At 42.8% G+C, this 12,500-nt stretch overlaps 1 protein-coding gene across 2 annotated transcripts in view; it reads left to right on the plus strand.

Moving 5' to 3' along the window:
• LOC311051140 (large neutral amino acids transporter small subunit 4-like) overlaps window positions 1–12,500 on the plus strand; it is a 47,425-nt gene that overhangs the window by 15,731 nt on the left and 19,194 nt on the right. For both annotated transcript variants that reach the window (XM_084065548.1, XM_084065549.1), the window contains 2 exons: window positions 855–910; window positions 2,215–2,291. In XM_084065548.1, the coding sequence (XP_083921674.1) occupies window positions 855–910; window positions 2,215–2,291 (133 nt within the window). The remainder of the gene's footprint in view (window positions 1–854; window positions 911–2,214; window positions 2,292–12,500) is intronic.

Below are 12,500 nucleotides of genomic sequence, written 5' to 3' on the forward strand. Positions count from 1 at the left end.
AGGCTGCTGGGTTTGGTGATGCTCTATATTGTCTGAATCAGCTTAGTTTGTGTTCCTTTATGGGCTAAAAGAGTGACTTTGAGAGCTGTTTCAGTGTACAGTGTAAGTCAATGAGGAGCATATTTTTTATTATCAATTTCTAATTAATGGAGCAATTATCTGTTATTTCTTGTCCACCTTTGGATTTACATCATGGCAAGGTAAATACACAAACCAAACCTCTACCAAAGTGGTCTTGCCCTTTAAGTACCGATCGGTGAACCAATAGGAGCCCACAAATGTTTTCTCCGGAGATTTTGAATCCAGGGTGCAAAACATTCACAAAAAATAAATAAATAATCATCATACTGTTAAAGGACAACTTTGTTTTTTTTACAACCAAGGTTTATGTTTTAGATTGTAATTAAAGTAAATAAAAGATGACTGTTAAAACATTTTAATTTACTGCTTTCTATAGTATTAGCAATTTTCGCGATCTTTTTTTACAGTGGGCGGGGCATTCTGTCTGGTGACTAAATATGTATTTTTTACACAATAACCCAGTGTTTTCTTTATTATTATGTACAGTAGCTCTTCTAGCCCCCAATAACTCACATCTGACCATCAAAGACCACAGGACCTTTTTTATTGTGTAAAAAATACATATTTAGCCACCGGACAGAATGCCCCCGTAAAAAATATCACGAAAATTGCTAAAACTATAGAAAGCAGTAAATGGAAAAAAAAAATAACACTCATCTTTTATTTACTTTAATTACAAGCTAAAATACAAACCTTGGTTGTAAAAAAACAAAGTTGTCCTTTAATAATGATAACAATAATAATAATATATGATGTTTTCTCTGTGTTCACAGCGCCTGCTTCGCGTCCTCCTGCATTCTCATGGCCTATGGAGCGAGTGACCCAACAAGTATGTATTCATTAATACTGTAATAATAGAGCACCAAAGTCTGACGTCACTGCCGCTAGAGGGCGCTGTCCCCCTGGGTCGTGGCTTCATTTGTTGTGTTGAAACCCCCATTGGAGAATGTTAGATCAGGTCATATAAGAACTGTGTTCCAAACATAAACACACCACCCTGGTGTTTCTGTCAGGGGGCGTGGCTCTGCATCGTTTTTGATATTCATTCATATTTGATACAGCCTGTTTCTGGAGAAAATGTAATTAATTCCGCCTTTAAAACCCTTAAGAACTACTACTTCCGGGTCTGAAATCACTGTCCCCACAGCAGCCGGTGTTCATGGGAAATGTAGTCTTTGGGTCGTTTGACTTGTTTCTAGTGTTTATATTATGTTACTCTTTGGGTAAATGTGTACATTTACAAACGCCAGGGTGGTGTGTTTATTTTTGGAACACAGTTATTATATATGAGACGATCTAATATTCCACAATGAGGATATCAACACATTACATTACATTACAGTCATTTAGCAGACCTTTTATCCAAAGAGACTTACAATAAGTACATTCAACATAGGTAGGGAACTAAACTACTAATCACCAGAAGTCTGAAGTGCATTTCCTGCAAAAACAAGCAACCAAGAGTATACCTAGCGCTAAGGTAAAAGTGCAAAAAGACAAAAAATAAAGCCACGAACCAGCGGACCAGCACCACCAAGGCTCTCATTGGAAACAAGTCCGCAAGGACTTTCATGAACGGACCTATTAGACCAGGGGTCTTTAAAGTTTTCAGGCCAAGGACCCCCTAGCTGAGAGAGAGATAGCAGATCTACAAGCTCACAACGCCTCGCAGCGCGAGGCGTTGTGAGCTTGTAGATCTGCAATTTTTTGGCTAAAGTTCTCCTCAGAAAAGGGATGCTAGGGTTCAAGTGGTTCATGTAAAAAGAAAAAATCCTATCACACAAAGATTTGGCGGACCCCCTGTAGTAACTCTGAGGACCCCCTAGGGGTCCCGGACCCCCTGTTGAAGACCCCTGTGTTAGACAAAGTATTTTAAATGTAACTGTGCTGTTTTACATTTTTTTTGCCTAATAAAATATTCAATCAATCAAAAGCGCCCTCTACTGGCAGTGACATATAAATAACATATTTATGACAGATAAAGTATGCATTAGTTCTCGTGTCATAATAACGTCCATAGAAGTGAACTTTCTACTCCTGGTGTTCACAATGGTTTTGATATTTGTCGTACAAGAGAAGTATATATCGAGTGGATAATGTCTGTCTGTCTCTCTGCCTGTCTGTCTGCTCCAGGTCTGTCAGCTCTGATCTTCGTAGCTCTGGCTCTCAACGGTTTTGGAGGAATGTGCATGACCTTCACCTCTCTGACGGTGAGTACCAGTGGTGTAAAGTAACTAAGTACTTTTACTCAAGTACTGTATTTAAGTGCAATTTTGGGTTACTTTTATTTTACTGGAGTACTTCCGATTTTCAATACTTTTACTTCTACTCCACTACATCTCAGAGGCAAATATTGTACTTTTTACTCCACTACAATTATTTGAAAACTTTAGTTACTTTGTACATTTAGATTATTATTACAAAACACAAATTATCCACTTCAGCCCTATATACATTTCGGCCATTTGAAAATAGCAGATCTACAAGCTCACAATGCGTCACGATGCGACGCATTGTGAGCTTGTAGATCAGCTATTTTCATGAGATTCGGTCCGCTTCTCCGGAACTGCTCTGGCACATGGAGGGTCTAGGCTCTGTACAGTATGGATACTTTTTACCTTTAAAGAGGTGGTGCCATGTTTTTTCACTTTTTCTGTTTTTCATGTGTCTATGAGGTTGATAGAACTTCATTAAAACCCCTGGTGGTGGTTTTATGGTGTTTTATGTCTTCTCTGACTATTTTGAGTTTCTACCTGGAGGCTGAAACCTTGAGGGTCAAACGTGCTAATAGAAAAACAGCCCTTTAGTGACATAGTAAAAACAAACCCTCCCCCTCATTATCATAACACAGCAGGTGTAGGCATGAGGAGGAGGAGGAGGGACTAGGACAGGTGAGTGGTGCTAAGGTGGTGGAGGAGGTGCTAAGGTGAGAACCAGGTATACTTAATGAACTGGAGGCGTGTCCACATAAAAAAAAAAAGTTTTAACAATTTCTGTACACTTTTTTGAACAAAATCTTCCTCCTAGTATAATACCTGATGATTATGTTTTAGGGGAGGGGGGGATCACTGAAAATCACGGCACCCCGTCTTTAAATAAAGACATAGTACTTTTTACACCTCTGTTTAGTACTCTAAACATCCAACGTCCATGTCAGACGGCGTCTATTTAGGAGAGCATTGCGCCTCTAGTGGCCGTAATTGGGAGGATTTATCAGGCAGACAGACAGACAGACAGGGTAAAGGGGGATGAATACGGGGGGGGATGGGAGGCTGGAAGAAGATGGAGTGATTGTTGGAGAGAGAGGAGAGGAGGCTGATGATGGGGGGATGAAGCTAATGAAGGATGGAGGAGTGAGAGAGAGAGAGAGAGAGAGAGAGAGAGAATGCTGGAAAATGGGAGGGGTGATAGAGGATGTAGGAGAGAGAAAAAGAGCGAGAGAGAGATGGAGGGGAGATTGGATCAGGATGATGTCATCAGAAAATGCTGCATCACTAGAGACTACACACACACACACGCACGCACGCACGCACGCACGCACGCACGCACGCACGCACGCACGCACGCACGCACGCACGCACGCACACACACACACACACACACACACACACACACACACACACACACACACACACAGTGTTTTATAATTCATTCCATTTCTCTGGGAGCCAAAAAAAGACCTGGGCTGTTCATCCTTAATGCACACGCACACGCACGCACACGTGCACATACACACACACACACGCACACGCACACGCACACGCACACACACACACACACGCACACGCGCACGCGCACGCGCACGCGCACGCGCACACGTGCACACACACACATGCATACACAGACATACACTCGTACACATACACACATGTTAGCATGTGTTTGAGCCAGCAGGCGCGTGTCTGTGTGTGTGTGTGTGTGTGTGTGTGTGTGTGTGTGTGTGTGTGTGTGTGTGTGTGTGTGTGTGTGTGTGTGTGTGTGTGTGTGTGTGTGTGTGTGTGTGTGTGTGTGTATATGTGTGCGTGTGTGACCAGCTGTGTCTGCTGTACTCACTGTAACTGTTCATCATTCATTTATATATAAATATATATAAATATGTATCCTATAGATCAGGGATGATGTAACTGTGTATTTACACACTGGCCTCTAGTATGTCACACAAAAGTAGCAAAAATAGCAGATCTACAAGCTCAACACGCGTCATACTCGCGAGGCGTTTTTGAGCTTGTAGATCTGCTATTTTTGAATTGGAATCCTGAAAAGTAAATGTTTTATTTAATTTCAAATGCATTTAGTTATAGACTGTTAGAAGTCATTAAAGCGGGTCATGTTTAGAGTCATAACAGCTGAGATCAATAATATATCACTATTCTGATATATTAACCTGCAGGCCGCATTAAAGGGACATTTCGTCGATTTCGCATCAAATCCCTATTTTTTTTATCTAGGTCTAGGACCCATAAACATGATCCTGGTGTGTTTTTGTGTTTTATCTGTATTTTTAGATTCTTATCCATATCCTCAGAGACTATGAGTCATTTGACTCATAGTCTCTTTATCTCACCTTATTTCCTGACTACAATGTAGACCACACCCCCACGCAGCCTCCCCTCCCCACAAGGAAGGGCTAGTGCCCCAAAGCATTATGGTCATTGTAGTAATGCAGCAGTCCAGTCAAACACACAGACTTCTATATTGTTCTGGCCATAGGGTGCACATTTCAAATTTTGCTACTGTTATCTGCTACAAATGTTATTAACATTGAGTGACTGTAAGTTCTTCCATGGGTGAAATGCTCCTTTAAGTGAAGGTGGTGAACGCCCCCCCCCCCCCCCCCCCCCCACACACACACACACACACACACCCTTGTTTTTGTTTTTCAGACCTTCCGAGTAGACCCAGTCTGAACCGGCCCTTAAGCACTGTGTGTGTGTGTGTGTGTGTGTGTGTGTGTGTGTGTGTGTGTGTGTGTGTGTGTGTGTGTGTGTGTGTGTGTGTGTGTGTGTGTGTGTGTGTGTGTGTGTGTGTGTGTGTGTGTGTGTGTGTGTGTGTGTGTGTGTGTGTGTGTGTGTGTGTGTGTGTGTGTTGTTGCAGCTGCAGCAGCACTCCACTAACCTCTCAGCAGGTTTCACCAACTATATGTTTAGAACTAGAGAGAGAGAGAGAGCGAGAGAGAGAGAGAGAGAGAGAGAGAGAGAGAGAGTGTGTGTAAAACATTTTTTTTTTTGTGCAAAACTCGGCCTCCTGGTGGCGCTATAGAAGGCCAATCTGGACATTTTTTAAGGCAGAGGTTCTGCTTTGGCATCCAGGCAGTGTGTTTGTGCACCAGTGACGCAGCCAGAACGCTAGTATAGGCTAGGCCTATAGGCAGGAGCGTGTGGGCACGTATGCACGCGCGCAAAGATTTACGGTTATTGGGCATTTTTGGGCGTTTTTTTGTTACTTTATTTCGGTTTTAAGGTTAGGTTAGGGTTATGTATGTTATTTAATTCTTATTTTTGCCTGATTTTACCAATTTTTTTTATCAAAAAAGTAATTATAAAAGAAATTAAAAAATACATTTCCAATTTTTTGTTGTTGTGCAAAATCAATTGGGTGGGCCAGCTTTCTATGTGGTACCCAGGCCCACCCATGGCTGCGCCCCTGGTGTGCACAGTTTGGCAGCGACCGGGCCAACAGTGCCGGATAATAGCTGTTCACGGACGGACGGACGGACGGACGGACAGACAGACAGACAGACAGACAGACAGACAGACAGACAGACAGACAGACAGACAGACAGACAGACAGACAGACAGACAGACAGACAGACAGGGTGCAAAACAATTGTCTCGGCCTGGCAGAGATGATGATAAACTTTTTGGGTGAACTACTCCTGTAAATGTTGTAGAAATGGTGACACAGCGCTGCGTGTTCGTTGCAGAAAGTGCCCCCAGCCCCCCCCCCCCCCCTCAACCCCCCCCTTGTGTCTGGGTCCTCGTCTGGCTGTAAACAGGACACCCTTCTCCAGTTACACACACAGACACACACACACACACACACACACACACACACACACACACACACACACACACACCCACACACACTGCACCACTTCCTGTGTGTGATGCCGCCTCTTGTTGCTCTATCTCTGATGTCACTTCCTGTCTGTTCACCACACGCACACACACACACACACACACGCACACACAGACAGGCAGACAGACAGACAGACAGGCAGACAGACAGACAGACAGACAGGCAGACAGACAGACAGGCAGGCAGACAGACAGACAGACAGACAGACAGACAGACAGACAGACAGACAGACAGACAGACAGACAGACAGACAGACAGACAGACAGACAGACAGACAGACAGACAGACAGACAGACAGACAGGCAGGTTGCCATGGTAACGGTCGGTGCTTGTGTTTTATGATGGATGCGTTTACTTCCTGCTGTCAGGAACGGACCAATCAGAACCGGTCGGGACCGGTCACAACCGCTTTGCATTGGTCCTCGTTCCACACACACACACACACACACACACACACACACACACACACACACACACACACACACACACACACACACACACACACACACACACACGCCTTTTTCCTCCTTCTCATTTCCTCTTTCCTCCCTCTCTCTCTCTCTCTCTCTCTCTCTCTCTCTCTCTCTGTATATGTCTCTCTCTGTATCTGTCTCTCTCTCTCTGTCTCTCTCTCTCTCTCTCTCTCTCTGTATATGTCTCTCTCTCTCTCTCTCTCTCTCTCTCTCTCTCTCTCTCTCTCTCTCTCTCTGTGTCTCTGTCGCTGTCTGTCTGTCTGTGTGTGTCTCTCTCTCTCTCTCTCTCTCTCTCTCTCTCTCTCTCTCTTCTCTCTCTCTCTCTCTCTCTCTCTCTCTCTCTTTCTGTTTCTCTGTGTGTCTCTATGTCTCTCTCTCATCATATATTCATATAGTGTGTATTTCACATAGACATATATATAGTCATGTCTACACAGAGTAAATACTATCAGTATAGACAGACATAGATCCATTCAACCACACTGTTTATACATCATCCTAGTTATAGATCCACAGAGAAGCTTCTATAAGCAGACATACGTACAATATAAATCTCTGTCACCATCACCTCCTCACAGAGCATCTTTCAGGCTATTAGACGTCTAGAATACGTCTAAGGGCTAGAGGCTAAAGCAGGGTTATAATTGGTCTAACAGTGAACCTTTTTCTAGACGTCTATTCTTAGCCTAGACGTTGATTAGCAGTTTTTTAAGCGTCCATATATAGACCGTCTATATTATTAACACATCGGGTGCCAGCATTTTTTCATAACAACTTACCGTGGGTGCCAGCATTCTCCCCATTGACTGCGCTTTGCTGTTTAAAGTTTCCGCGTGCGTTACAAGCAAATCCACGCAAAAAAAAGCATCGATTCATGTTGTGCCATGAGCCTGGCTACAGCCTGGAACCATAACATTTCCCTCGCGAGTTACAACGGGGGGGGGATCGCGCATCGCGCATGACCGGTTTTCCCCACAGGAAACAGATTCGGAGATATAGGCGTTTCAAAGTAGGAAATAGACAGGAAGCGGATGGGGAAAAAAAATTGTTTCCGGTGAGCGATCTGGCACTTCCTTCGCAGGATTACAATGGGTGCTCCCAGAGCTGCTCTAGCCCCCCCCGCGCGGAGAAAAACGAAAAAAAAACAAAAAGACTGAAATCACGGTTCAGACCGTGTTCGGCACCGAAGCGGCGGAACCGCCACTATGTAAACACACGGTTCAGACCGTGTTTGGCACCCGATGTGTTAACAGCTATAATAATAACAAATTGTCAAGTATGAGAGGCAGACGTGATGAAAATGGCCGATCTACACGCTCACACCGCCTTTCAATGCAAGGCGTTGTGAGCTTGTAGATCTGCTATTTTCAAATGGCCGAAATGCATACAGGGGCTGAAGTGGTTAATGTATGTGTTGTAATAATAATCAAAATCTACAAAGTAACTAAAGTTTTCAAATAATTGTAGTGGAGTAAAAACAAAGGTACAATATTTGCCTCTGAGATGTAGTGGAGTAGAAGTACTGAACATTGGAAATATTCCAGTAAAGTAAAAACACCTCAAAATGTGTACTTATAAGTACAGTACTTGAGTACATGTACTTAGTTACTTTACAACACTGCTGTTCAGACATGGTCTAACAGGAGGACGTGTTTCTCTAGTAAACACACACATCTGTGTGTGTGTGTGTGTGTGTGTGTGTGTGTGTGTGTGTGTGTGTGTGTGTGTGTGTGTGTGTGTGTGTGTGTGTGTGTGTGTGTGTGTGTGTGTGTGTGTGTACACAGGGCCATTAACAGACTGCTATACAGAGTCTTATTAACCTTTATTCAAACAAATACAAACGTTGTCTTGGAGAAATCTGCTCCCCGTTAATAATGGAGTCCTGGCAGCACTCTGCAAACATGGAGACCATCTCTTATCTGTGTGTGTGTGTGTGTGTGTGTGTGTGTGTGTGTGTGTGTGTGTGTGTGTGTGTGTGTGTGTGTGTGTGTGTGTGTGTGTGTGTGTGTGTGTGTGTGTGTGTGTGTGTGTGTGTGTGTGCGTGCGTGCGTGCCATTATACTCACAGAGAAATAGATGATGCGAGGAATTATTTTCCTGATTTTTACAAGAAGAAACGTTTCACTCAGGAACACTCACATCAAAGTAGATTTAACCATTTATTGCAACAAATAGAATACAGTTAAAGGACAACTTTGTTTTTTTACAACCAAGGTTTATGTTTTAGATTGTAATTAAAGTAAATAAAGGATGCGTGTTAAATTTTTTTTTTTTACTGCTTTCTATAGTTTTAGCAATTTTCGCGATCTTTTTTTTACAGTGGGTGGGGGCTTTCTGTCCGGTGACTAAATATGTATTTTTTTTTACACAATAACCCAGTGTTTTCTTTATTATTATTTACAGTAGCTCTTCTAGCCCCCAATAACTCACATCTGGCCATCAAAGACCACATGACCTTTTTTATTGTTAAAGAAAAGACATATTTAGCCACCGGACAGAATGCCCCCGCGCCCACTGAAAAAAATATCACGAAAATTGCTAAAACTATAGAAAACGGTAAATGAAAAAAAAATAGCACTCATCTTTTATTTACTTTAATTACAAGCTAAAATATAAACCTTGGTTGTAAAAAAACAAAGTTGTCCTTTAAGGTTGGCATTAAAGATATTCCCTGAATGTTGTCCCTACAGCGTACTAAGCAACATTAGGGAATGTGTTAAGAAAAACCCCCATAGGGATACAAGATCAAACAATAAGCGATACATTGATTCATATTAGTGTGAATTAGCATGAAGTATTTGAGCCTATGCCAGACTCTAATCAAAAGGTCCTCATCAAATATTGTACTTTGACTCCACTAGAATTATTTGAAAACTTTAGTTACTTTGCAGATTTTGATTATTATTACAAAACACACATTAACCACTTCAGCCCTATATACATTTCGGCCATTTGAAAATTAGCCGATCTACAAGCTCACAATGCGTCGCCATTAGAAGAGTTAGGACGTCACATTCTAATACACATTTTCATCCACGGCACCCCTGAATTACATCGTTACTTGCTTACTTATAATAATAATAATAATAATAATAAACTTTATTTGTATAGCACCTTTCATGACATGAAATGCAGCGCAAAGTGCTTTACAGAGCAAGAATACAGTTGCAGTCACAACCAATTTAACAATAAAGCAAACAAAAAATAAAATAAAATAAAAGCAAAAGCATAAAACATTAAAATAGGCAATACAGTGAGGACTTAAAAATCAACCAAAGAGTCAGCTAAAAGCAAGAGTGAAGAAATAGGTCTTGAGCTGTGCTTTAAAGCTATCGACAGAGGCTGCCTGTTTTAGGTGTAATGGGAGTTTATTCCACACTGTTGGTCCGTAAAAGCAGAATGTAGGTCGAGTAGGTCAGCACTTGAAGACCTGAGGGTCCGGTTTGGATCATGTCTCTCTAGGCAGTCATAGAGGTAGGAAGGTGCCAGACCATTTAGAGCTTTATAAACTATTAAAAGAATTTTAAAATCAATCCTAAAAACAACCGGGAGCCAGTGTAGTGAAGCTAGTACTGGAGTGATATGTTCTCTCATTCTAGTTTTAGTTAAAATTCTGGCTGCCGCATTTTGAACAAGTTGTAATCTGTCAGTTGTTTTCTTAGGCAGGCCAGAGTAGAGTGCATTGCAGTAATCAAGCCGAGAGAAAACAAAAGCGTGGATCAGCGTTTTTGCGTCGTCTAACGACAGATAGTCTCTAATTCGCGCAATATTTCTAAGATGAAAGAAAGCAATCTTGGTGACATGATTAATGTGTGCATTAAAATTCAATTCAGAGTCGATAATAACCCCCAGGTTCTTTACTGTGGTGTTACTTTCTACAGCCAGGTTACCAAGTCTACTTATTATTGATTCTCTCTGCTCACTGGAGCCAATTATGAGAATTTCTGTTTTATCCTCATTTAGCTTAAGAAAGTTCTCACTTATAGGACCCTCCATTCATGTCATATTACGGTACTTAAAAATGTAAATATTTCCGCCTAAGATTACAGTATGTCATGAGGAAAACTTGAGAGAATATCAATTTCCGTTTGGACAGGTTGAAAAACATTCTATACTTTTACCTTTAACCACTCTGGGTGGAACAGTCGTCGAAAATAGCAGATCTACATTCTCACAACGCATCGCGTTGTGAGAATGTAGATCTGCTATTTTTGACAAAGAGATTTGCTGTGGGTCCAAAAGTGATATGGATCAATTCCAAATATTATCAAAACATTCTGAGGCACCCCTGGACTGGTGTCACGACACCCACTTTGAGAAACCCTGCATTAGACTCTCAAACCTCTACCACCGGGGGTCTAAGGATCGACTCCTGCTTGGGACGATACGTTTTTCAGGCACAGAATGGTAAATGGGGTTGTGGTGGGGACTGCGTTTGCCCCAAATGACACTCAAAGTGACTACTGGCCAATCACAGCGCGTCTTTCCCGGGACTTACACAACTCTCACCACCCCCCCCACCCCCCATAGTGTCCTTTGACATTAGCATGAGGAAATACTTTTATGTGTTAATATGCAAATAGTAAAACGGGCAGGCAGACAGACAGACAGACAGACAGACAGACAGACAGACAGACAGACAGGCAGGCAGGCAGGCAGGCAGGCAGGCAGGCAGGCAGGCAGACAGACAGACAGACAGACAGACAGACAGACAGACAGACAGGCAGGCAGGCAGGCAGGCAGGCAGGCAGGCAGGCAGGCAGACAGACAGACAGACAGACAGACAGACAGACAGACAGACAGACAGACAGACAGACAGTTCTAACCCTCTGCTCTAAAGGCTGAAGTAACATCCTGTTGTTCACCTTTTTCCAACACACGTCACATTGTCCTCACCTCTACTGCCACCTTGTGGCCAAACACGGTGCATGTTTTAGATATGGACCCGAGAGGCAGGCTGACTGTTTTTCACCGTTTCATTCAGTGGTGTAAAGTAACTAAGTACATTTACTCAAGTGCTGTACTTAAGTTCAATTTTGGAGGTACTTTTAATTAACTGGAGTATTGCCAATTGTCTATACTTTTACTTCTACTCCACTACATCTCAGAGGCAAATATTGTACTTTAACCCTGCACTACACACACAATTAAAAGCCTTCATTGTTCATGTTTTTTATACAGAGATTAAAATGATGAAAGGCCACGCCCACACAGGTCCAAACCCGTCTGGGTGTGTGTGTGTTGGGTCGTTTATCATTTTAATCAGGTGTGTAATTATTCACACAAACAACCCAAACGCTTTTTAACCCTTTACAGCCTATGAGGCCCGTTCTACTAAACGGGACCCCCATCCACAAAATGTTCAGGATTTTTCCAAAATAGCAGATCTACAAGTTGAATGAGTTAATGTCAGTCCTAGCAGAGAGAGAGAGAGAGAGGGGGAGAGAGAGAGAGAGAGGGAGAGAGGGAGAGAGAGGGGGAGAGAGAGGGAGAGAGAGAGGGAGAGAGGGAGAGAGAGAGAGAGAGGGGGAGAGAGAGGGAGAGCCTGAAGGGCTTCTGTTCACATAAAAACATTTTTCAACAACACACACACACACACACACACACACACACACACACACACACACACACACACACACACCGCGCGCGCATCACGTGAGAGTCTGACTCTCAGACGCTGAACTCACTAGTTTCAACTTCTTCTTCTTCCAGGATCAGCGGAAAAAACAAAAACAGTTTGTTTTGGAAAGTTACACTCAGCAGAGAAACTACTGACTGAGTCACACACACACACACACACACACACACACACACACACACACACACACACACACACACACACACACACACACACACCAGTCAGTGCACT

This window comes from Gymnoscopelus microlampas (assembly GCF_963454915.1).
Source record: "Gymnoscopelus microlampas genome assembly, chromosome: 8".
NCBI lineage: Eukaryota > Metazoa > Chordata > Actinopteri > Myctophiformes > Myctophidae > Gymnoscopelus > Gymnoscopelus microlampas.